The sequence below is a fragment of the Drosophila willistoni genome, unplaced genomic scaffold (assembly GCF_018902025.1).
Source record: "Drosophila willistoni isolate 14030-0811.24 unplaced genomic scaffold, UCI_dwil_1.1 Seg143.1, whole genome shotgun sequence".
NCBI classification, from domain to species: Eukaryota; Metazoa; Arthropoda; class Insecta; order Diptera; family Drosophilidae; genus Drosophila; species Drosophila willistoni.
Window position 1 is genome coordinate 546465 of NW_025814102.1, and position 25500 is coordinate 571964.

General features: G+C 35.6%; 5 protein-coding genes across 5 annotated transcripts; 1 reads left to right on the plus strand and 4 right to left on the minus strand.

Annotated features, from left to right (window-relative positions):
* Nucleotides 1-3093: 3093 nt before the first annotated feature.
* On the minus strand, nt 3094-3541 carry LOC6648302 (myosin heavy chain IB). The gene has a single exon (XM_002070839.4). It carries the CDS (start codon nt 3502-3504, stop codon nt 3151-3153), a length of 354 nt encoding a protein of 117 aa, XP_002070875.1. The 5' UTR covers nt 3505-3541; the 3' UTR covers nt 3094-3150.
* A 6469-nt stretch (nt 3542-10010) lies between these two features.
* LOC111519290 (myosin heavy chain IB) lies at nt 10011-10659 on the plus strand. The gene has a single exon (XM_023179216.2). It carries the CDS (start codon nt 10063-10065, stop codon nt 10522-10524), a length of 462 nt encoding a protein of 153 aa, XP_023034984.1. The 5' UTR covers nt 10011-10062; the 3' UTR covers nt 10525-10659.
* A 10355-nt stretch (nt 10660-21014) lies between these two features.
* Nucleotides 21015-23017, minus strand: LOC6648303 (protein misato). Its single transcript, XM_002070840.3, has 3 exons — nt 22855-23017; nt 22073-22790; nt 21015-22005 (listed from the first exon to the last, which is right to left on the minus strand). Exons 1-3 carry the CDS (start codon nt 22933-22935, stop codon nt 21086-21088), a joined length of 1719 nt encoding a protein of 572 aa, XP_002070876.1. The 5' UTR covers nt 22936-23017; the 3' UTR covers nt 21015-21085.
* Nucleotides 23018-23288: 271 nt separating this feature from the next.
* Nucleotides 23289-24038, minus strand: LOC6648304 (mpv17-like protein). Its single transcript, XM_002070841.4, has one exon. It carries the CDS (start codon nt 23856-23858, stop codon nt 23352-23354), a length of 507 nt encoding a protein of 168 aa, XP_002070877.1. The 5' UTR covers nt 23859-24038; the 3' UTR covers nt 23289-23351.
* A 300-nt stretch (nt 24039-24338) lies between these two features.
* LOC6648305 lies at nt 24339-25484 on the minus strand. Its single transcript, XM_002070842.4, has one exon. The coding sequence runs from the start codon at nt 25385-25387 to the stop codon at nt 24416-24418; it is 972 nt and encodes a 323-aa protein (XP_002070878.1). The 5' UTR covers nt 25388-25484; the 3' UTR covers nt 24339-24415.
* Between the last annotated feature and the right edge of the window lie 16 nt (nt 25485-25500).

Genomic DNA, 25500 nt, shown 5'->3' on the forward strand with positions numbered 1-25500 from the left:
AACAGAAAAAGAACAAAAAAAGAAATGGAAAAATACAATGCAAAAAAAAAAGTAACGAACAGACAACAGGCCAAACATCAGTAAGGAGTGAGAACAATAAAAGGATAGCCGAAAAATAATAAGGCACACGAAAAAAAAATACACAAGCAAAGCAAAGTACAATACCAAAAATACTCTAACGAAAAGTAGCAACTCCTAAGTGAACAGTCTAAAGGAAGCAGAAAAATTACGGGTGCCCCCGTAAGTATGCTACGTCAAACAATTATTGAAATAAACATGCCCATTTCCAGATTATTATCTGAAATTCTTTACGCATATTTTTATGTACAATTTTACTTTAACATATTTCAACTTCAATGATTAATCTGAAATAAAGTTTTTGCTTTTAAGTGTATTGGACAAGTTGGTTTCCAAATAGCTGACAGAGCACATCCATGGCCAAAGGACTTGAGTTAGAGTCAGAGTGAAAGCCAGTCATGTGGCAACACACACACATACACACTCATATGTTTGTTTGTGTGCGTGTGTAGAATGCTTTCTGGTCTTGCAATAACTTGCATTTTAAGTTTACTCACTGCTGGGATTTGAAATTTAATTTCATAGTGCGATGCGTTGTTATTATTTTGCATAATAACATTTCCGCTCCCTCTATACCGAATACACTAACACACGCACACACACACACAAATATAAATAAGTATTCAAATCATAAGGGAATGGAATAAATAGAGCCAATATAAGAAAACTTTCCGTTTTTAACAGATCAAATTTGATTAGCCTTTTGCATAATTGTGCAATTGAATAAATACCGAAATATCAAATAAACTTTGCTCCTTTTCTTGAACATTAGATATCCTTTTTGACTTCATTATGTTAAAGAATTAAGCTGAAATTTGACTTAAAAAAGAAATTTTTAAATATCTATTATTTTAGGATTTTATACAACTTTTTTAACATGTTTAAAAGTGTTTTTGAAGTAAAATAAATTTTAAATTATTTCAAAATTTTATTAAATATTGTTTATGATATGTTTTTGGGCAAAAATGTTGTAAATCTTATTCATAGTTAACTCTTGGTTTTTAAGTGTACATATCACTTCTTCCATCAAGTGTCTCCAGACACACACACATACACTAACACTAACACTGTTATACGTCCACATACTAAACTCTCAGCATGAGTTTTTACAAAAATATCTAGCCAAGGGGAGTCCCATAGAAAGATTTCATGAGCATTTTTAGAGCGTTGAAATTGTTTATTTATTGATAATTCACAGCACGCGCCGAGCAAAAAAGCCAAACAAAAAAAGCAACCGAAAAAAAAGATCATCAAAAGTTATTATAGATGAGGTTATGGCCTCGTTTCTCTTTCCCCTCTCTCATCGACTGTCTGTCTTTTGTTGCATTGTTTGCCAAGTACTTGCGGTTGGTATAAATAGATACATAAATAAAAAGTGAATATATTTTTTTTACAGGCCAAAAAAGAAAGAAAAACCAAAAGGAATACTCAGAAAAAAAACAACAAGAAAATTTACAAAGGGAGAAAAAATTAAGTGAAGTTTAAATTAGCGCTGAGAAGAATTTATGATGCAGAACTATGCAGCCTTAAAGTATGCAACTAGTTTTCATTTTCCCCGAATTTAAGATTTGTAATTTCCAAATAGTATCAGAGTCAAAAGTTAAAGATGTAAATGCAAGAGTCCGAGAAAAATATCCGCTATTATGCCAAATGTGATCAGTAATATATAATTCTAGTTAAGTTTAAATTAATCTAATATGTGTAAAAGTTTGAGCTGCTTTAAAATGGTTATCCAAGTAAGTTAGTTGGCTATAATTTTAAGAAATACAATATCAAATTTATCAACCTTGTATTTAATATTCTTTCTAATTTCAATAAACTGAATGCCACTTCTAGTCGATATGTATCACGCTGTCATCGCGAAATGCATGAAATATGGTGATGACAGGTAAGCAGATGCCAACCTACCTGGCAGTCACTGTTGTCTCCCCGCGGATACCAAGGATATGGCAACTTTGGTCTGAATGTCAAAAGTTGAGCCCCTTTTTTTTAGCATCTACTGCTCTTCTATAAGCGAGATTGTATATGTATATATGTGGGTATTCCTTTTTTGCCTCAAGTATTTTGAAATATTCATAAGCCACTACTATGGGTATGTGTGTGTGTGTGTGTGTGAGTAAAGGTTTCACGCGCCCAGAGCACATTGCATTGGAGTCATAAAGCAATAAAGCGAAATCATGTGTAGAAATTTTTATAAGTTTTCTCAGTATACCAGTGTTTCCTTCCCCTAAGTGTCAATGGCGTGTGGAGTAAACTAAAGTGATGTGGAGTGGAGTGGATTGAAAGGACTTTCAGCTTGCACGAGCCAGTCTAAATCCCAGCCAAAAGCGTAATATTTCAAGTCAATTGTTTTTCTTTAGCACAGAGCAAGAAAAAAAAAAGTAAAACCATGGTTAAAAGTGGCCTTGCAATTGCAATTACGTGACTATAAGTCTTTTACAATATTTTTCTATGTATGTACACACATATCTGTATCAGGCAATGTTTAAAAACTAGCACAATATTTAAGGTTCATAGACACAGATTCATAAAATTGTATGACCATCATTCAATAATGTTTCATGGTGATGATCTTATTGTTAAAAATAAATTTGTAAAACAAAGTGTTTTGCCTAGCACTAAGTTTGAACATATTAATTTTTATTTGAGACGGTTGGTTCGGATTTGTATGCTAAATAGTATAAATTATTCAATCTATTTTAATTTAATCAAAGTTATTTTGTTTTTACCCTGTAGACCTATCAGAAATTATATGTCTCTATAGTTAAAACACAGAACCTCTTCAATGTTGTGACTGCAATAGTTGGTCGATTAGAAACGATTTTTTACACTGCAATTCACTTTACCTCTTTTTGTGTTTTTTTCAGTTCTAATTCGCAACCAGTTGTAGCCTTGACGCTGTGGCATGGCTAAAGAATTCTAGACAAAAATTGCTGCAAAGGATGTTTGTTTATAGCCTTTTTGAGCAAGCAATCACCATTTATTGGTGGACATAAATAAAACACTTAAAGACCATTGAATTTTGTTAATATGATTTAATATACAAAGTTTAATGTAATGAATGAAACCAAATTAAGCTGAAGAAGCTGTGGTGGAATCGGCATCTGTAGAAGCTTCTGTGGTGCTGGTAGTGGTCGTTGTTGATGTTGATGTGGAATTGGATGGCAATGTGGCATTTGGTGGAAGTCCCCATGGACCGCCGGGACCGCCGGGACCGCCGGGACCGCCAGGACCCCCCTGAGGACCGCCGGGGCCGCCAGGACCTCCTTGTGGACCGCCGGGGCCGCCAGGACCTCCCTGTGGACCGCCGGGGCCGCCAGGACCGCCTTGTGGGCCACCGCGTCCACCGCGGGGTCCTCCACGTCCTTGAGCAGCTACAACAGCAACCATCAAGGCAACCAAAACGACAACGATGTAGAAACGCATTTTCTCAAGTTTTTGTTTTTATATTTGCCTTGTTCGAACCGATTCGAAAAACTGACTTATCTTAGTATGGGACACCGGACCCTATTTATACCCAGTTTGTCTCTGGACCACTTTATCAATGCTGCAATAGCTGAGGTGACTTGACGTCATCAAACGACCAGTAAAAACCCATGATTAAGATAGGAAAATTTCTCATTCTATTTAGCTCGAAATAAAGCACACATTGTCGGCATAAGACATACAAATTTTGTCCGTTCAGCTGTTTTGCACTGCTTCCGACGATCTGTGTTTACGTGAGTCGACAGCAGTTAGACTAGACTTTCTTTCGGTAATGTTTGTAAATATTTTTTCATGTGCAGCTCAGAGAAAATATTTGAACAAAAAAAACTAAACAATTATGTGATCATGATGATGATCTATATGTAACTTGGTTCATTACCAAACCAAACTGACTCTTCTGACTCATAGCAAAAATAAGTTTAAAGAAAAAATTGAAAAATATAAACTACAAAAGGAAAAGGGAAAAAATAAACAAACAGATGGGAATGAGAATTAAGTTAAAAAGCTAAATAATTCACGTCAATTCTATTTTGAGATGTTCCCCTCACAAAAAGGACATTCAAATACAAATAATAACTCCTAATCTAGTCTAGGAATTATGTGTGACATCGAACTGAATGCCAACCACAATTATCTATTTAAACTTATAAAACAATCTTGTTAAATTATTAACAAGTTTTCAAGAGTCATAGACATTTATTGTTTACGTAGTTATTTTTTCAAATAATGCTTTCTTTATTTATATGCTTTCAATAGATATAAGATTATAAGGGATAATGTAATGCAGAACATATATAAATCACAAAATATTTAAGATGATGAAACTGTTGTGGAGTTGGCAACTGTTGGAGCTTCTGTGGTAATTATTGTGGCAGTTGAGTTATCATTTGCTGTAGTTATTGTAGTTGATGTAGTAGTAGTAGCAGTAGTAGTGGTCGAATTTGAGGAGAGTGTACCATTTGGAGCCAATCCTGAAACAACTTGTTGGGCATCTTTGGCAACATCATGATGGCCATCATGAGCTCCTCTACGTCCACGCTGGATTGGTCCTCGAGCCACAGCCAAAGCCAGCAAGGCAAACAGAACGATAAGGCCATAGAAACGCATATTTTCAAATTATTTACTCAATGGACTGCTTCGACTTGTTCAAACAAATTTCAAAACCTGACTTGATTTACTCATAGACTGCAGGCACTATTTATACCAATCTTATAATCTAAACGGCATTAATCAATAATTACCCATGAGTTGGCTGAAATAATAATAGTCCAAGAGCAATATGTTCAAGTGTTTATCTTCAGCTGTTTTCTATTTTATTACCAAGAATCAGTGTGTTTTGCAATTGTATCATATGAGCTCTAAGAACTAAGAGACCCTCTCTGACCACCTTAATTTCCTAGAAGTTCTTCAATTATTGGAATCAGAAAATCATCAAAATGAAATATTCAATAACTTGAATACAATGACTTTCTATGAACTGGTGAGTCTGTTAGAATCAGAACATCCGAATAAGAGCACGATGGTGATTTTTTATTTTAATAGGCACTAAAAGGCAAAAATTTAGGTCAGATCTTAGTAACGCAGAGAAGTAGACGTTTTCGATCTCATAAGTTATATATGTATGTATATTCTGGAACAGAGTATGAAGCCGAGTCGATATAGACATGAGATTAGGTTTAGCTATTCCCCAAAATGGACCACTCTAACATATAGAAACCATAAATTCAAAAGCCTACTCTATTGAGAAACATAGAAAAACCTGATTGAAATAGGAGTTAATTTGCTTCCTTTTCATTCTATACAATCTCTTGCTAGGAAGAAAATATTTTGTTCTTCAAATTATAAATAATATTTGAACCAGTTTCAAATATTCAGTGAAAGTTTATTAATCTGGAGTAACTTGAGATAAAGCCAATAAAACTAACTTACATATGCATAAAGCTAAAAAATTAAACTTAAATTTTGCGTATTAACAATTCTGTAATAAAATTTTTAAAATAAATTTGAATTTGCAATTCGATATACATATTTGAACAACGACTGAAAATGGGTTAAATTCAATTCTTATATATCAAAAAAGGCATTTATTTCCCTTTATTTGAATTGAGTGAAAAGTCATTTTGTAATTTTTTAAGTTTAAAAGGAATTACAGTTTTTTAAGAAAATGGTGTTTTGAAATTCAGTAATACACGAGACAACAAGCGCAGGAGGGACAGATTATGATTTTCAACTTGGGTAATTTAGTAATTTTGAAGTTAGTTTTAAGGATTTAACAAAATTTCCTAACCACTTCGATGAGTCTCTAGTTTGGCGTAAAGACAAGCGAAAAACTGATTCGAAACATCAAAATTTCGGGAGTGTTTCGACCCGCCAAGACTCTCCTCTCCTCTATATGCGGCGGAGTAATAATTGAAATTTCATATACAAATTTTCCTTTAACTTTCATTACCAATTGATCAAATGAAAATCGAAAATAAATATGTACCTACATTTTCCTGTGTACATACAGATATCTCTATACATTTACTTATATAAAAGAGAAAATCAAAAGTTTCTTTTGTTATTTCGTTTAGCATTTTTGTTAAGCTTTCATTTTCAATGTTGCATTTTAAGTAAAATTAAAATTGTTACACTTTTTGTTAGTTGTTTGTTTGATTTTCTGTGTTTTTCTTAAGGGAAGGTGGGGGTGGGTAGTGGCAGTGGATAAAGTGAAGGGAGATGAGCTGGTTGGAATGCGGGTGGGTGGCTAAAGGGTTAAGCTGGCAAAAGCATTTTTCGATATACATAGTAAGTGAAAGAGTATGACAGGCAGGCGGATTGGAGTGGAGAGTGGGTTGAAAAGCAAAAGTTTTATTTGCATTTCTTTGGCATTTCGCTGCCTGCTACTTTTGTTTGCTCAACCAAAACAACAACAACAACAGTAACAACGAGCAACAAGAAAACTAAAGAAAAAGAAAGTGAAGAAAGTCGTCTGCAGGTATGATCGAGATTGTGGCCCAAAAAACTGGAGGTTGTAGTCTCTGGAGAAGGAAGCAGTGGAAGTTGTTTCATCTTAAAAAGCCAAATGCCATTTTACAGAGCTTCTTACCTCTAACTCCTTGCTAAAACACACACACACACACACACACAGAGACTCGTAAACAATTGAAATGAATTTGTATCCTGTAGATACTCTGACAGTCGACACACACAGATATACACTCATATACACACACATACACACACACAGGGCAAAAACTTTGCCGACAAACTTTGACTTTGGTTATTGTTACAGTTTAACTTTGTTGCTTTTTTTTGTGTTATTGTTTGTCGCCATGGCTTGGCAAAGAGAAAGAGGCAACATAGTAGGAGGAAAAGAGATAGACAGATATTAAAACTGCGAGAGTGAGAGAGAAAGAGAGAGAGAGAGCAAGGAGTAGGTGTAACAGCAAAGGAAGCAAGAGACTTTTTTTGGTGGGCGTGACACAAAACAAAAAAAAATAAACGAAAACAAAAAATGGAAAAAAGAAACTTTTCAAATAAAATGATTTCTTATTTAAGCAGCCGTTTTCTGCAATGGCCTCCCTGCCACCTTTCCGCCCTGTCCTCTCCATTTATCCAGCACAAAGATCTAAAATTGAAAAATAGGTAACACACACGCATACACACACACAGATACTATGGTAATTAAGTTGAAAGTTTGATAAAAGAGATTACAACAATTTGAATATAGCTACATAGGAGGAGCTATTCAACCCCTCCCCCTACCACCCAATCCCAGTGTCACAAATTGTCACATCTGCTTTGACCTGTTCCATACTCTTTTTCTGTAACTCAATTCATCAAGTCCCAGGCAAAACCCCGAAAAGTATGATCCTGTCCCTTTTTATTAAAAACAAACTATTAGTAAGTTTCATAGAAATACTCCAACTCCTTTATCTCTTTTTGGTATATCACTTAATTATATAGTGGTCCAATCCAGATGATTTTCATAATTTACCTTACCCGGGCTATAAGTAGCTTAAATACCACCAGTTCCATTCCAAAAGCTCTCCAAATGGAGGCGTGAAGTTAATTTGGACATGGCTATATCGACTCAGATTTTTTATGCTAATCAAGTATATATATGTATATTTACTATATAGGGTCGGAAACATCTTCTTTTATGCGTTACGAACCTCTGATCAATTTTAAAATACCCTCTACAAGGGTATAAAAAGAAAAATATAAGAGAAAAAGTCAAGACGCCAAACTTACCTACACATATACATACATAGTATAACCGAGTTCCAATATTCCGGATGCAAGCATCATTATCATACGAACGTTTAATTTACATAATTTCTTAATCAAACAATTTTTCACGATTTTTTAATAGGTAACACTCATTAATTCAGCTCTTTGTGATTCATGATATATTTTGTTTTATTATTAGGCACAAGAACAAAAAACGTATACGGTTTTCCGACCCGTAAACATACAATTGATAATGGGAAAGACATGAAACCCCCAAATAAATTTTCAAGCATGCAACACGGACTAAAAAACTCAAACAGCAAATCATTGGAGTCGTCGGAATGAGTATTATTGAGTAAATTATATTGTAGATTCAGTATTATTTGGTTTATATTTCGAGGCACGATTACTACGGAGTATGAAAAATCAACTATCGGATAGTTGGTGGCTTCATCTTAGTTTAAATGAAGGTTATTAAGAACAAAAACAAACCTAATGTATGTTTCAACGTGATAAGATATTCTATATGACGATGATATGATGAGATCCGAACTTATTTCTTATTTTTTTTCCCGTAGTGTATCTAAAGGAGTCTGAATGTCCGACCCTGACAACAGCCCATTACCCTACATTGTGAAGATATATGTATGTAGATGTTTTCGTTAAAATATTCTTATCTAAGGAAATGAATTGTAGTAGATTCATCAGGCGGAAAACTTATGCCTCTCCAAAGTTTTCAGTGTTTTCCAAATGAATGAATAATGAATACTTCGATTGCCTTTATAATGATTCCTTAAAGGGCAAGTTTATTCAATTGCAATGCTCCTCTACGTCCTCCTCCTACATTGTGAGAGAAGATCCTAAGCCACCGCCATCTCCTCCACCAACTAATGAGGACATTATTGCTAAACATACAGAATAAGTATGTGAATAATGTTTGGCGTTCTTTTGTAAGCTCATCTAGAGTGGCACATCATCTGAAAGTGCAAGTGGAACTGACTCTGGCACTGCACCAATTGTTGTACCCGAACTGAGTAAAGTGGCCAAGCAACGCAAGGTACTTTCCTTACGTATTGGTCGCATGGCATCGTTTGGTGGCCTCTTTGACGTCCTGGGCCTTGGTACGATCAATGAACTGACCAAGGGAGCACTCGGAATGCTTAGTCCGGTCAATGCTGATCTTATAGTGGACACCGTATGCAAAGTGCGTGGAGCTGCTCTGAAAATTGACCAAATCCTGAGTATACAGGATTCGAATGTTGTTCCACCACAGCTGGCCAAGGCTTTTGAGCGAGTGCGTCAGGCAGCCGATATCGATTTTGGCTTTACGCACTTCCACAAGCATGACTTTATTCGCAATTATCGCAAGGTAATCATCAGAGCCGCCCACAATTCAGCCCACAATGGTAGCTCACCGTCTCTGCCCACCGCACGAGAAGATCTACTCGATATTTTTCCTCTGTGCCCGTCTCAATGTTCGCATGAATTGCAACCCCTTCTATCGGGACACCATTTTTGGCAAATTCAAGGATTAACTGAAGCCATTAGCTGTATATTAAATATGACGTTTCTTTGCTCTTTGTTCCTAATCCATAACATAAAATGCTCTTAAGATTTTGTTTTGTAATTAATAGAAAAGGGAAATGCACTTTCCCAAATCCTCCTTTTATCGAAATATGGATTTCTCTCATCGATCTGAAATTAACAATCACTTACATACAAATTCTACTATGTAAAGATATATTAGCAATATTTTAGAATTAAAGTTCTTAGCACTTACTACAAATTTCATCTGTTCGTATCCCAATTACAGAAAATTTTAAATCAAATATTTTTGTATGGAAATATTTATGAATCAAAATATTAACACAGTATTTCTGTTTTTAAAAATATTTACATATTTCATATGAAATTAATTTTTATTTTACTGTTAGGCAAATAAAGGCTGGACAGCTGTTTCAGAGTACCCTTCTCATCTAATTAGCAGAGTTCAGAGAGACAGACAGACAGACAGAGAGAGAGACAAGGGCACAGTCCAAAGACTTGATCTTGGAAATGTCTGAATGGTGGTAAAGGGGAATTTATCTAACCGCCCACGAACTTCAATCAAATGACGTAAATTTGTTCAGCCAGCACGTCATGGACAAGTGGAAACACTTGTGCTTACTAGAGAGAATTCAGGTAAATGTTTGAAGAAATTATTAGGGTATAAATGGGCTATCATCTCTGAAGTTAAAGTCAGTTTGGAGTTGTCTATTCAAAGTCAAGAACAAGAAACTTGAAATGCGTGCTTACATAGTTGTTGCTCTTTTAGCCGTGGTTGCTGTTGCCGCCGCACAGGGTCCCCGAGGTGGACGTGGTGGTCCAGGTGGTCCAGGAGGCCCACGTGGAGGACCAGGAGGTCCTGGAGGTGGTCGTGGGGGTCCAGGCGGCCCAGGCGGTCCCGGAGGTCCACAGGGAGGTCCTGGCGGCCCCGGCGGTCCACAAGGCGGTCCTGGCGGACCCGGCGGTCCAGGTGGTCCAGGTGGTCCCGGAGGTCCAGGCGGTCCCGGAGGTCCGTGGGGAGGTCCTGGCGGTCCCGGTGGTCCATGGGGACCTCCACCAAATGCCACATTGCCATCCAATTCAACATCAACAACAACCAGCACCACAGAAGCTTCCACATCCACTTCTACATCCACTGAAGCTACAAGCTCTTCCACTGAGGCAAGCACCACTGGAAATTCTACAGAAGCTTCGGGATAATTTGAAAATTATTTTTTGGCTGCTTATCCTTGAAAGAAAAGAAAAATATTTTAAATTGTAATTAAAAATAAAATTATGTGCTGTGTATATTGAAAGTTAAAGTTATTAATTATTAATGCAATTTACCAATTCGAATTCGCCATTGGCCACATTATTGACTTGAGAGTTGGCTTATAAATATCGAAATGTATTGAAATTTGTCAACACTTTCGATTCGTTTGGTTTGTTTGTTCCTTAAGCATTTAATAATATTTTATTTCATTCAATTTTGAATAGTTATATTTAATTATCAATTTAGCAGCCATTAATTTATGCTAAATGTCTCAATTTGCATAAATGGCCATAAATGCTAACATGGCAATGCAATCTACAATCGACACAAACACACACACACACACACACACACATATGTATATATAAATATACACACACGCATTCAGTTAAACAAACAAACGAAAATTCTGTACTGTGAGTATTTAATTTTATTTGGTCAATTTCCGGCAAACAACATGTTAACTTGTTGGTACAAAAACCAGCAACAACAAATAGGAAACAAGCAACAAGAAGCAAACGTATTAAAAGTTATAAAACAACAAGATTATGGTTTTAGCAACACACACACACACAGGGAAACTTGACCAAGTAGAAGAAAAGCTCAACAGGAAAATTGAATAAAAGGGAAAACATTTAGTTTGGAATTTTGAATGCTCTTTTTCTTCACATAAAATATCTAAGCCATCTTTTATCCAGATGAAGTTTATTTTACATTTTTTAACCTGCGTAACTAAATTGAACTTCATAGATTAAACGTTTAATTTATCGCATAATCATTCATGGCTGAAATAGAACGTATGGAAATCCAAATAGAAATAAGACCAATTTGAGAATGGAACTGGGTGGATTGTACACCCAAACTTTAATTAGTTTACTTAATATAGTAATTGCACTCAATTCTTTTTCTAAATCAATTAAAATATGAATACACTTGAACTAACTCGGTCTTACATGATTCTGATTTTGCTAACTTCGCTCTTTTAACAATCATAGAATATATCAATTTTGGTTATAATAAATTTTCGAATTCTTCAGGCCACTTCTTATTTCGATTCCGAATGTTTTGTGACAAACTCAAATTTCGACCGATTCGATTTGATTCTAAGCCATTCTATTCGTTTTCAAATCGTTTGCCTTAGAGTCAGTTAACTGAAAAGTAATTGCAAATTTTCATATAAATTTATGAAAATTATGGCTTTTCAATATTTTTCTATTAATCTGTAATTTGTTGAGAACAATTCAAAGTATTGGTGGATAATTATTATATAACAAGAATTATTCATAGCAGGCAACCAAAAATTTTAATGTGAAGAAGTCGAAATGGAATTGATTTGTTTTTGGTTTTCGAACATTTTCAATCGGAATGTTATGCCACTTTTTATGGTTTCCAATAAACGACAACTACATTCGATATAAAATATTTGTTCGAAATTGTTAAGCAATAAATTCATTCGCCAAGACTACAATCAAATTTGTTTCAAAACTATTCTCAAATGAAACCCAAGTTATTTTAGTCAGTTTTTGGGTTGGTGTAAAGGCAAGCGAAAAAAGTCAAAAAATGATTGGAAATATCAATATTTCGGCTGTGTATAAATCCCTAGACACCCAACTGGACTCGTCATGCTAGGTAGAATACTCTAGTTAAGCTCAAATGATTCCTACATATACCCATTTAGAAGAGTAGAGAACTAAGAAAACTTATCCTCTGACATTGGTTAGTGGCTTCCCCTTGTCCAAAACACTCACAAACAAACGAATGCATAAGTGTTAATTATTTCTTCTTTGCATGGACATAGCCAAGAGGCCATCAAGGATGTCTTTTTGCTCTGATAAAGTTAATTTGCCATTTAATAACGTACATACAAACATATGAAAGCAGGACGAAAATGAATTCCCATGTATCGTTTGTATGGTCACGCCCATGTTTTGGTTAGCCAAACCTTTTGACCAAAATTAGCAAAATTAGTCCGCATTAAATCTATTATTAGACATATTTATATCATTCTAGTCATTGCGTCTTTTGTCTTTGACCCCAAGAAACTCTGACAATTTGGCTTTATCTTGGACACGCTTGTCGACAAATAAATCTATATAGATTTATTTAATACAAATGAATGGAAATTTCCTTAGCTGAGAAGATAAGAAGATCTCTGCAAATTGGAGAATTTGTGACTTTTTGCCATTTCTCTTACTCTCATCTTTGTAGGTACATATATATATATTTTACCCTCCACCTCCGCAGACAACAGCAAGCAGAAACGAAAAAAAGGAAGAAGAAGAAAAAAAACAAAAAATACTTAACAAAGTTAGCTAAATTTTAGCCAAAGGCGTCATTTTAACTGCCGCTTAGCACCATGCTATCACCACCTACGCCTTCTTCTCTCTCACACCCATTCAGTTCTGGCAGACATTTCAATGCCTTTTTAATCTAGAACAAAAGCAAACTTAATTTGCCCACAATATCTCAGATGGAGGGCGACAACGACAACACCGACGACGGCAATGTAGACGTGGACGTGGACGAGGACAAGGACAAGGAGGAGGACAACTCCAATGGCTACGTCACTTGGCACATAATTTAATTACAACAACACTTTTACCCATAGTCGACGAGGGGATGAAGAGTGTGGGGGTAAATGAAGAGGGTTTCAAGAAACGGTTGCTAGTTTGAAGTTAAACACTACAAGGAGCTCAGAAACTTACCTACCCCGCACCCAGCTTAACTGCCTGGGCTGCCAACTTGCCATTGAAGTTGAATGGAATGGAATGGAACGAAATGGAACAAGAGTATGGCCAAAGTGTGTGAGTGTTGGAAGAAACAACAACTTGCGACTGCAACGCGACCTGAATTGTAATTAGTGCCCAGGACCAGGCAACAGGACATGGCGAGATAGAGTGGCTGACTGAATATTTACCTCCGACTCCTTTCTACACTGGCTCAACTTCTGCTGCTGCTGCTCCACCTTGAACCCGGTAGTCCATTTTCTGAAGGCTTCGCTTGATTTATGGAGCGCGCATTTGTAATTGTTATTACGTGTGAAATGCTTACGATTTGCTCCACATAAATTTTTTATCGGTGCTAATTGTTAAACGGCTAGAGCGTGATTTCATCACAGATAAAACAAAGGAAAGACGACACAGTGACAGAGTTGGAAGTACGAAACCTAGAGAAAACTTTTTGGTCATGGTCAAACTACAAGCAGTCGACCCATTGAAATTATCCCAGGAGTTTAAAAGTGAAATTGAACAAAAAAACAAAAATTTTTATGGGCTAATTGAAACTTGGAAGAGTTCTAGATTTAATGAACAAAAATTTGTGTCCGTAAAAGATCATTTGAAAATATGTATATTTAATTGGATTCGCAGTAGGCTTAACTTTAAATACCAACTTGTGTATTTGTTGGAAAATATAGCATACTTTGCAGCATCGTAACTAGAAAACCTAAAAAAATATAAGTTCTGCTGTCTCTATACATACATTAGTATACAGTGGCTTCATCACATAAAGGGGCACCAGTTTTTTCTAAATGTAATAATATTTAGGAAACACGTATTCTAAGTATCTAAATTTCTCATTTTATTTGCATTACATGATCATTTGCGACAATAACAAAAAGCAACAAGTGGCGAACTTATCCCATAACCAGATATTAAAGCTGTCCAAAACTGATAAATAAATTTACATGTAAGAAATGTTTACGCCAAAGTTAATGAAACTGTTTTGGATTTTTAAGAGCTCAAAAAATTTCATTCTGAAAATTGGATTTATTTTGATATTATATTGAAATATAACTTTTGTTTACCAATTTACGATAATTGTTTTCAATCTAGACGGGACAAAAAAATGTATAGACGGGAAAACTACGCGAAAATGAGTAATTTTTGAGTTTCATCATCATTTATATACTTTAATAATAAGGACTGTTAACATTAAGAAAAAGACCAGAAATCCTAGATTGCATTTCTGCCAGTAGACAGTAGACTTTAGAAGTAGCTCAACGAATAATAACCACATCCTTCAGGTGTTTTATACTCTACCCAATTTCAACATAACTTTGACTGCATAGAGTTCTCTATTCTTATAAATTGTCCCAGCCAATTTTGCGTTTTTGGTGCTCTGTTTAGATGTTTATGCCCATTTTATGACTGTGTGAACTGTATGTTGCAGCTGCTGTCAGTTTCGGATAGATAAAATCATGTGTTTAGTAGGCAAAAGTAGTTGTTGGAGAAGCAAGAAGTAATTTAATCTAAGAAAACCCATTAAAAGTCTATATATGTATATACCTAAATTTTCCGATCGTAAAGCCAATATGGGGCCTTTATCAGATCAAGTCATTTTTGACATTTTTCACTTTTTGTTTTTTTTTCACTTCAAAAGCATAGATTACATCAAACTAGGCGGTATTTTAAAACTAAATACTTAGTTAGACAACGCGAAAAAAGATCCAAACCGATTGAACCTTATTTACATATTTTACGCCCGTTCAAAGTTTTCGTAAAGAGGCCACACCGAGGTGTCCGGATTTCTATGTCCGCTACTGTTTAATGTCTCATTAAGCTTTCCAAGTTTTACCTTAATATTTTTTTCTCTTTTGTACTAACTAAACCACAAATCACGCCGATTTTTTTGTGCAAAGTTCTAAAATATAATAATTAGGTAAGACATTTTTATCACAGTCTTATAATAAAGGTATGTATATGATTTTTAATATTTTTAAAACGGTCGAAGTCATTAGCAAATATTTTTGACTAATTTTCTACAATCATTTTCCGATAAACACACAAGAAACATACACCTTGGGGAAGAAAAGAAAAACTATTCCCAAAGTTTCAAACAATAGAAACCAAGTTCACTATTATGATGTCACTCTCCCATAGTCGAGGACAACCAAGTCTTTGATAATGTTGAGTTTTAATATTAGGTTACCTTTCCATATGTAACATAACTATACTTCCGCAAGATTTTGGGATGAACGATTTTTGTCTATCCAAACTTTGCTTTTCTACTTCGCTTATGAGTTGAATCATACAATGAAAATCTTGAATGTCTTTTGCCTACAATTTGAATTCCTCAAAAGTTAGCTTCAACGTATTTGCAGAATAAGAATATAAATTATCTGCCTTGCCCTTTTTGCCCTGTTTTATTGACTGCATAAACCTATGAAGGCTAATCTGATGGTTTTTCAAATATGCATATTTAATGCAAAAAATGTTTGTCCCAATTTCAAATGCAGTAGGAGCAAAGCAAAACCAAATGAAAACGAAAAAAAAAAAATCCAAATGAAATTAAAACAAAAATAGAAGGAAAAAAACCGAAATTCAATTTCAAAAATTTCAAATTCCACGCACATCTTCCATTAAAGTCGTTGGGCGTAATTTTAATTTCAAGTTGGGTTTTCATTTCTCCAGATCCCTTTTTTTTTGTATTTGGCTCACTCACACGCAAGAGCCGGGAGCCCAGTTCAGTTCAGAGTAGCACGCCCAGCGTCAAGGCAGCAGCTTGAAGCTCTCAAAAGGAAGAAGTGCGCCAATCAAATTGAAATTTAATTTAAACAACAATGTCGAGAGGTGGAAAGGAAATGACCTCAAAAAACAACTGACCTAACCCGACCCGACTCGACCCGATGCTTCCTCCCTCTTCTCCATATACACAAAATTATTAACCTCATCTCATATTGGTAGAAGGAGCAGTAGAAGAAGAAGATGAAGAAGGGATTTGAAAGCTAGTGGTGGCTGGCGACTACCGGTTACCGGCTGGCGGTTGACGGTTTCTCCCTTCCAGTTAGCAAGTCCATAAAATTGTGATTTACTCCCATTGAGATTTCAACTACTGCCGCCTTTATTGGCAATAAATTTTCATATAAATTAGGCAAAGGCTGGGCACAACTACAACAACAACAAGAACAGCAGTAACTGCCACTACGGCATCGGCATCGTCAGCTTTCAACCTGGCCAAAAAAGGAAAAACGGGTTAAACAAAGCAAAGAAGCAACCAGCCATCCAGCAGCACGTAGCACAAAAGCGAGTGGAAAAAGAAGCCAAACGGAACAACCAAAACAACAACAAAAAGGTAAAAATAAAGGACTCTCAGGGGTTAACTACACCATAAAGACAACAAATAAACAAGTGTTGATGGTTTAAGCTGAGCTAATCGATTCATCATGTATTGGCAAGAAGTAGTTAAAGTTATTATTTGACGAATACATTAGATGGTTGTATCTTAAATACATTTTCTTTTTACATCTTAAAAGTGTTTGCTAACTTACAGAGCGTAAGACAAAAAGACAAATAACTTATTTACTTTGGCCCTTGGCGGGAAATATGGAGCTTAAAACGCTATCAAAATTCTTTCACTCAAATGTTGAATTAGTTTCAGTATTTTCTTAAAACTCTCGCGCTATCAAAGCGATGTAAAAAGGGTTTTAATCACTAAAAAGTTGTTCATTCATTTATTAAAATGTAGGTAGATAAATTGACAAACATTTAATTTAAAAAGTTATAAAATAATTGTACAACTTTTTTTTTCAATATATGTTTTTATACCCTTGCAAAAAGTGTATATTTAATTTGGTCAGAAGTATGCAACGCATAGAAGGAAGCATCTCCGACCATATAAATATTGGTGGAATTTAATATTGGTGAGCTTCTTACACCTATAAACGGCTGGGCCAAATTTGATCAAGATGGGGTACTATATCATATAGCTTTCATAGGAACGGTCGGTCAAAAACAGTAACTTTGTCAATAACTTCGTTACTTTTTACGCAAATGTAATAAAAATGTACATTTCTCAGTTAAACATAACTATTAATGACCCTGCTGAATTTGGTTTTATAAATAACTTCGTTACTTTTGACGCGATTGCTTTAAAATTAAACATTTGCCAGTTTTATACATTTGTTTAATCATGATCAGGTGACTATATCTTATAGCTCCCATAGGAACAATCGGTGGTAAACAGTGATTTTGATTAAAAATTTCGTTATTTCCTATGGTAAGATTGTAGGACATTCTTTCGCAAACATTAGGCTTTTTAGATTTACGGCTTTCTACTTTTACGGCTTTAGGTAAGGAAAGAATAACACAATAAACTTGCAAGGGTAAACAAACTTCGGCGCGTTCGAAGTTAGCCCCGGCCCTCTTGTTTTTATTTACAATCTGTTCTTGGACAATAAATAAATTTGGAGATACATAAAACATAACAGAAATAGTCGGCATACATATTTATACATATTTATATATAAAACAAAAGTCATATTCTATCTGGAAGATCTACTATATGTAATCTTTTCAGTCTTCTTGTCTGTCAATATATCTAATGTTAAACTCTGCTATTTCATCCTTTACAAATGCCATATTAAGGTCCTTATGAAATTCAACATTGGAAACATACCAAGGTGCGTTAACAATTGTGCGTAGGATTTTCGATTGATATAGTTGCATAATTTCAATATTTGATTGGCTCGCTGTTTCCCAAAGTTGTGGCGCATAAGTCCAAACAGGCTTTAACATTGCTTTGTAAAGTCTTACTTTGTTTTCAATGCTAAGCTAGGACTTGTGTCCTAATAGCCAGTACATTTTTTTGGTTTTAACATTCAGCTTCTTCTGTTTTCTTTTTTGATATGTGTGTTCCAAGGTAACCTTCGATCAAGATGAACTCCAAGATATTTAACTAAATCACTTTAAGGGATTTCGCTATTGTTTAGTAAAACTTTCATTAATAGACAAATTTTATATGAATTTTGAAAGTAATATCTCATTTAAATGTTTTTTATATTCAATTTTGAATAGGAATGTAATTCACCCAAAAAACTACCAAGTATTAAACGCAGCAAAAATTAGAGAAAATAAGCTTATCTTGTAGAAACTAAAAATTGTCCGAATAATTGTTGTGCGTAAAAATGTGCCTTTTTCTATTTTTTTAAGTTTTTTTTATATGCCAAGAACGTTTTTTTTGTTTTTATGTTTTAAATTAGTATTAGGAACATGAATTTTCAAAATGAAATAAAAATTTTTGTTTAAACTTAAATATTTTTCAAGTTATTTATAAAGAAAGTTGAAATGTATGGGTTTCCGAATAAATGTTGTGCTGACTGTATGTTCAAGCAAGACAAAAATGAGAATGAATAGTAAAACTGCCACTTTTAAAAAAAAAAAACCATGACGGATCGAAAGTAATGTTTTCAAATATCCAACGCCATTTTAAAATTTGATAAATTCCGAAATAACTTTTTGAAATCAGTTCAAAATTGGCGAAAACACAGACAGAAGAAAAAAAGGTGCACATATCAGTTTCCTTCATAGAAAGTAATCTTCCACTTTGCATTAAAATCTCAAAAACTAAAATTTGTCCAATTTGCGTAAAAAATCATTACGTATATGAAGATTTTTCTTTTAAATCGGGTTGAATATACATACATATGTATGTATCAATACATATTTGTGACGCACGTCGTCAACATCTTCGTTTGCCTTTATAATATCAACTGATACTTTAAATTCAAACATGCGTCGAAAGCAAGAACCAGCAGTCAATTTAGTTGAGAATAATATGAAAGTCGCTTCCGCCACCGCCAATCATGGGGATAAATCAAAAGAGCAATCAATTTCCTTTCGACTGCGACAAAAAAAGTAGTAGAATATTTTCAATTTCAAAAATTAGATACATATGTATGAAATTGCATGGCTTTTTGTAATATGTATGTGGAATCAAATTTATTGCCTTGGGCATTTCTTATTTCTCTAATTTGTTAGTTTTATATTTCGTAGTTTCTTATACTTTTTTAAACATCTACGAAAAATCGGGTAAACACAATCAGGTGACTACATATTGTAGCTCCCATAGGATTGATTGGTCAGTGTTTTCTTATTTTCCAAGCGATTGTCATAAAATGTAACATTTCTTAGTGTAATAGTTAATAACCTACAATTGTATACGCTCTATAGTACAATCCTAAAAACATTCGATTCGATAAATAAAACTAAGTGATTAATTAATGATATCATCGAGTGCCTCCATAATGTTCCGCACATCCTCAAGGCCCTTTTCGTTGCTGTTTACGAGGCATGTGTTGAAGGGCCTCTGATTATGATGGCCAAAAGTTAGCCATCAGTATCCATAATGGGCAAAAGTGGTTATTGATGGCTTGAAAGTGGTAGACTTGGCCATTTCCTTACCTTAGTTAAATCTATAGTTGGCTGGGAGCTTGTGCTCTGTAATGCAATGATCCTTTTGCTCCTTGACTGTGGTGAACTTCAGCCTATAGCCCCGATCCCCGCTGGCGCCAAAATATAATTCATGCTGTTCATGTTTGCTGGCTTTGGACGACGTAATTTCGAACAAAATTATAACCTATAGCTTCTATGGGAACAATCGGACAATCGAATTGACCGATTAAACATTACTGACAGTAAACAAGAGTGAATTTCATCAGTGCTTACAAAACTGGAGATACTTAGTGCTTCATAAACTGTCAGTGAAAATGCTAAAGTTTAACAAGCACACAAAATGTACGCAGAACATTGATTATTTCTTTGATTTAAACTTTAAAGACACAAGGCTCGGACGATTTCCGGCTGGGATAAGGATAACAAACTAATATCCCATTATACCTACGTGTACCTACTGAAGAATATTTCGAACATTTTGTTTGCTGAACAATGCCCACTTTCCTAATGAATGGAAAACGTCGAAGACAATAGTTCTCCCGAAAAACAAAAACTAGATTTCCATCAATAGCCTATGCCTTAATCAGCTTATTAGCCAGCAGCTTCAAAGTTTGCGAGGCAGGAAACTTCCATTGTCCAAAAGTCGACTTAAATTACGAAAGACAATTTGGCTTTAAATTGGCTAGAATGAGGCATAAAATGAAGAAAGAAAGGAAAAATAAAGAACTTGGCAAGTTCACTTTGATCTTAAAAAGCACGATAAAATTATAATAGATTTGATAGTACAGATAATTGATATAGGAACTCCAGCATCTATATATCTATTATATCATAAATATTAAAGCATATAAACATAAATCATATGTATATCCATAGATAGCGTAGTAACGTTTTTGTTTCTCTCTCTTTTTAAATAAATACAAAACGTAATCATGTAATGTCTTTTTCTTTTTTTAAAATTCTATTTTTTAAAATTTACACTATAAATATTATTTGTAAATACTATTTTTATTTTTAAAAATTTACACTATAAATATTATTTGTAAATACAATTAACATTACAGGGTAAACTTAACAGTAATGAAATTTAAAATAAATCAGAAATAAAAGAGCATTACAACCTCTTCCATTTTGACAAAATTGTAAAATTTTCCTTCTAGCCGTTTCGAAAACAATTATTTCTTCTTCTGAAGCGGTACAAAAAGGCGAGCATTACTGAAACCGTGGGAGTGATTTAAAATGGAGATGTAAAAGAATAAAACTAGAAATTGTGAATATAAATATATTAATACATATTTATTTTAGTTCTATATCACAATATCAGAAGATAATTTCATTTCTATAGAAACTGAGAGTCTACATAATTATCCCGGAATTCAAGCAAATGATCTAGCGCTGTTTCATATTCATCTCTTTCAAGCCCGGATTGTGAATATGCTTGCAATTTGGACAATTGTATGCGATGCGTCTGTGAGTGCAAGGCATCCAGATGATCACCCAATTTGCTAGAACTTTGAATGGCTGCCAGTAGAGGGGCCGATTCTACACGAACATCTTCCTTATTTGTTGGAGCCTGTAGATAACCATCAGGGGCAACACTCTCATCGAACATATCATAAGGAAACGGCAACTGTGTCTTTAGGGGCAATGGTGTCGAAGCAGCATTTGTTATACTGCCATGGAAAGAGCATTGATAGTACAATTGAAGCATTTGAGAGATGCTGTTGCAGCTATAAGCAGACATTTGCAGCTGAGGACCAGCCTTCTCCTGGGGACGCTTAAGTCGAGACAGTGGAATGCCACGAGCCATCACCGACTGCATTACATACGATGTTCCGGCATCACAATTCGGTGTAAGTGGAGTCAAAAGTGAGGAATTGTCATCGCTGGTTGCCTTTTGATCCAAATATTCTATCAAATCCTGATCTCGCTGCATACCCACTGGCAGAGCCATTCCAGCAGATGTCATCTTTCTACCCGAATAAAAGACCCGCGAACAGAATCGATTGAGCAACTCGGGAGTATGGCGAAGGCGATAGCTTAGAGTGATTGTATCCATGTAAGCAGCAAGAACTGCCGATGTCTGATAGAGATTTGACGATTGAAAATGTAGACCAGGCAAATGACGAGATTGCAAAGTATTATTCCGCCAGATGCTTTCCAACGTCGAAAGAGGCGTAAACATGGTGGCCTGCTCACTTAGGTGGTAATAGCCAAGGACTGTGTTAACCACTCGAATACTGTGACTTGTCCGGGTATCTGAGAGAGCGAAAGTTTGAACATTTTATTTATTGCTGGATATATAGTTTCATTATTTATATTTTACCTGCTTGAGGATATGATGTTATTCTTGGATAATACAGGGGCATCACAAAGCTAGCCCGATTGTACTCATCATTCAAGTGCTCCAAACATTTGCTGGCCAGACCACTGAAACCATCATCTAGATCGAAGAGCATGTGGAAGCCTTGCAGACCATCGCATTCCTCTACATAAAGGCGGATGCGATCACAGAAATCCTCATTAAATGCCGGTGATTGCCAAACTTCAGTGCCCGCCGAGTGCAGGCCCAAAGCCTGAATACTACTGTCTCTTTGTACATCCTGTACGATATTTAATGTACGTGGATGATATCTGGCGTACAGATAATCTACCCAACTGTTTGCCGTCTCTGTTAGCCGATAATCCTTATCCATAGCCACTGAACCCTTGAGCAAATCTTTCTGGTACTCTGACATGGAGGCAAGTGGCTGTTCTACCACATCTAATTGATCACCAGAACACAATTGACTTTCCTTTACTTGCTGTCTAGTTTTCTGAACATCTTCATCAGCATTTCGTTGTACATAATTGCCATAAAGTTCCCCTGCCAATGGTAAATGGCCCAAGGTGCCAGCTAAGTCCACGGATAATAGCCGTGGCGTGTATGTGGTTTGGTGGTGATCATTGAGACCTTCTCTATAGAGTATGTCATTGTTTGGTAACTGATCTTCAATTGCCTCCAACTTGCTCTCATTTTGGCCAGTATAAACGAAATTCGCCTCCTGTCGAAAAATAAAGCAGATGCTAGTTGGCGGTGATTCATTTACCTCAGCAAATACGACATACCTGTTGGTTCCAAAAATGAGCACCCACATAGTTAGCATAGGTGCCCAGCTGAAAAGTGATTATTTCGCGTGTGTGATCCATGTTTGGTCTTTACTGATGCCCAGATGGGGAAATTTTTAAATTATAAACTTTGCTAAGCGCTTTCAGTGTGTACACACCTTTCATTTAATTAGCGATGGACCAAATTGATTTTAAACATTATTATTGTATTATAAAATTTGATAAATAGCATTTATTTCATTTGATACCATTCTGATATATTTCTAGCTTAAAACAAAACTAAACATTTGACTATATTCAATTATTTATTGTGAGTCGCGAATAAAGTATTTCGCTCCAGCACATCTCTAATTCTGACCACGTGCAACAAGTGCAGTTGTCCAGCAGCTCTATCAGCTGCTTAAATAGGCGCCCAATTCAAAAGTGCAGTATAATAATGTAGGTCTAGTTCATTTATTTTACAATAAAATTCGATGGCATAAAACCAACTACCTTTATCAGTTCTTGTTAAGCATCACAGAAAGATAGCAATTCCATAAAACAGCTACGAACTGAGCATATATCACTTGGTATTGAGTGGGGACAAATGTAAAATTGATTACTTGAGCTGCCGGCCATAGCATATAATTTTTTTGCATTATATTAAAGTAGTCACTCTTAATGCGTTCAACAATTTTGTCAGTTTTCTCGCCGTTAATGAAAGGCACCAAGAATGTGATGGCCAAAGAAAACGGTGGCGCAAAAAGGAGTTGGTCCATTAGCATTTTCTTGACACCACGCTTTAGATTAGACTGATCCTTTGACACGAATCCATCCAATGTGCCGTACCACTTTTTAAGGGCTGGCCCGACAAATACCAGTCCCAATGCACTAAAACGGGCCGTGCGGGCAGCATCCCAATTCTTAAATGAACGCTTCTCAATTAAAAACTGGCCCATCATATCACCAGATCCCATAATAAGGGCCACATTAATGCTCTCCTTCACATATGCCCGTAAACTCATGGCGAACACGTCGGTATTTCTCCTTGTAACGGACCAAAATTGGGGGTAAGGGTTGCCTTTCAATTTGGTAATCGAAAATTGAAATACTTTTTTTTATTTAATTATTTCTAGTTTTATTTAATTCAATGACAACATTTCCGAGGCTAGTCTTCCTTTTTGTTGTTGCCAGCTACAAAATAGAGATGAGCAATATTTACGTAAAAATCTTGTTCACACCACTAGCATAACCTGTTCAAGAAGTCAAACAATGAATTTCAATGAAAATATATGTTTACCTGAAAAGTAACTGCCAATAGATTCGTCTGTAATAAAGTTCATAGTACCACCATGAAATGTTATAAATTACGGATTAAACTATTGAAGAAAAGTGTCAACGCAATGCCCTCAAAAACGATAGTCCTTAAAAATTCAAAAACATTCCCTGTCACTGTGAACAGTCACACCCAACGAAGGGAAATCATCGGTTTTTTTGTTGTCATAGGAAATGACAGTTTTGCAGGAATTTGTTTTTATTTTATTATTAACATGTATGCTTAAAATGAAAGGTTATTTGTTAGTTATTTCGCAGTTTTGCTGCGTTTTTTCTGGACTAACTCTACAACCTCATCTTCTTGCTTAACGCCATTGGCTTTACGTTTCTTGGATTTTTTCGTCAACACTTGCGCCTCCTCTTCATTATCGCCATTGGTGAGATCCACATTTGTCTGGACTATCTCGGCATTCCCATTAACTTTAACGACATTAACTTTATGTTTCTTGGACTTTTTGGTCTCCACCTTGATTTTCTCTTCATCGTCGCCATTGGTGAGGTCCACATAGATGGGATGATCTGTTTTATCCATGAATGTTGGCTTCACACCCGTCAAGACTGATTGACGCACGTCACGCTCCTTCTCTTCTAGAGTTTGAGTGGTACTTAACAATTTGCTCCTAATTTTATAGTAGTTGCCTGTCTGCCTCAGCTTTGCCGTAGTCTCTAAACTATGGCGATCGGCTTCCGCCAAAACTTTGGCTATTTTCTTGGGAACCTCAATACGTGATTTGTAGTCCCTGCCGAAGAACGGATGTCGTACAGGCAATTTGTATTGGGGCGGTGGTGTTGGCTCTATATACGTCACGCCTTCATCACCAGTTGGCAGCTCCTTTTCCAAATTAAGACGCTTACTGACCACAACATATCCAGTTAGAGGTAGAGTTCGTAGACTATATTTTCCTTTGGGATTGACGTACCCAATGGCTTCATTTAGCGGTTGACTGTAGTTGGTGGCCCGCACCTGGACGTCACCCACATAGCGACGTCCAGGTATTTTGATGCGCTTGTTGGTTAAAAGCTCCCCGGGGTCCATGTCACGGGGGCACTGCAGGATCCAAGCATCATGGGTTTGTGCATCGAATTCATGCAAAGCGGCACCGCAGCAATTTCGTCCAAATGGCTTGGTATCAACTTCATGATAGTCATTCTCCTCGATAAATTCTCGACGCCGCTCCTTGCTGAGTTTACGGATTTGCTTTCTATCACTATTAGCCATTTAACTTTCGTTAAGTATACAAATTAAAAATAAAAATAAAAAAAAAAACAATCTTAATGTAAGATTGCACGTGTGGGTACCAGTGTGACCGTGGCAATTCACTGCGAAATTAT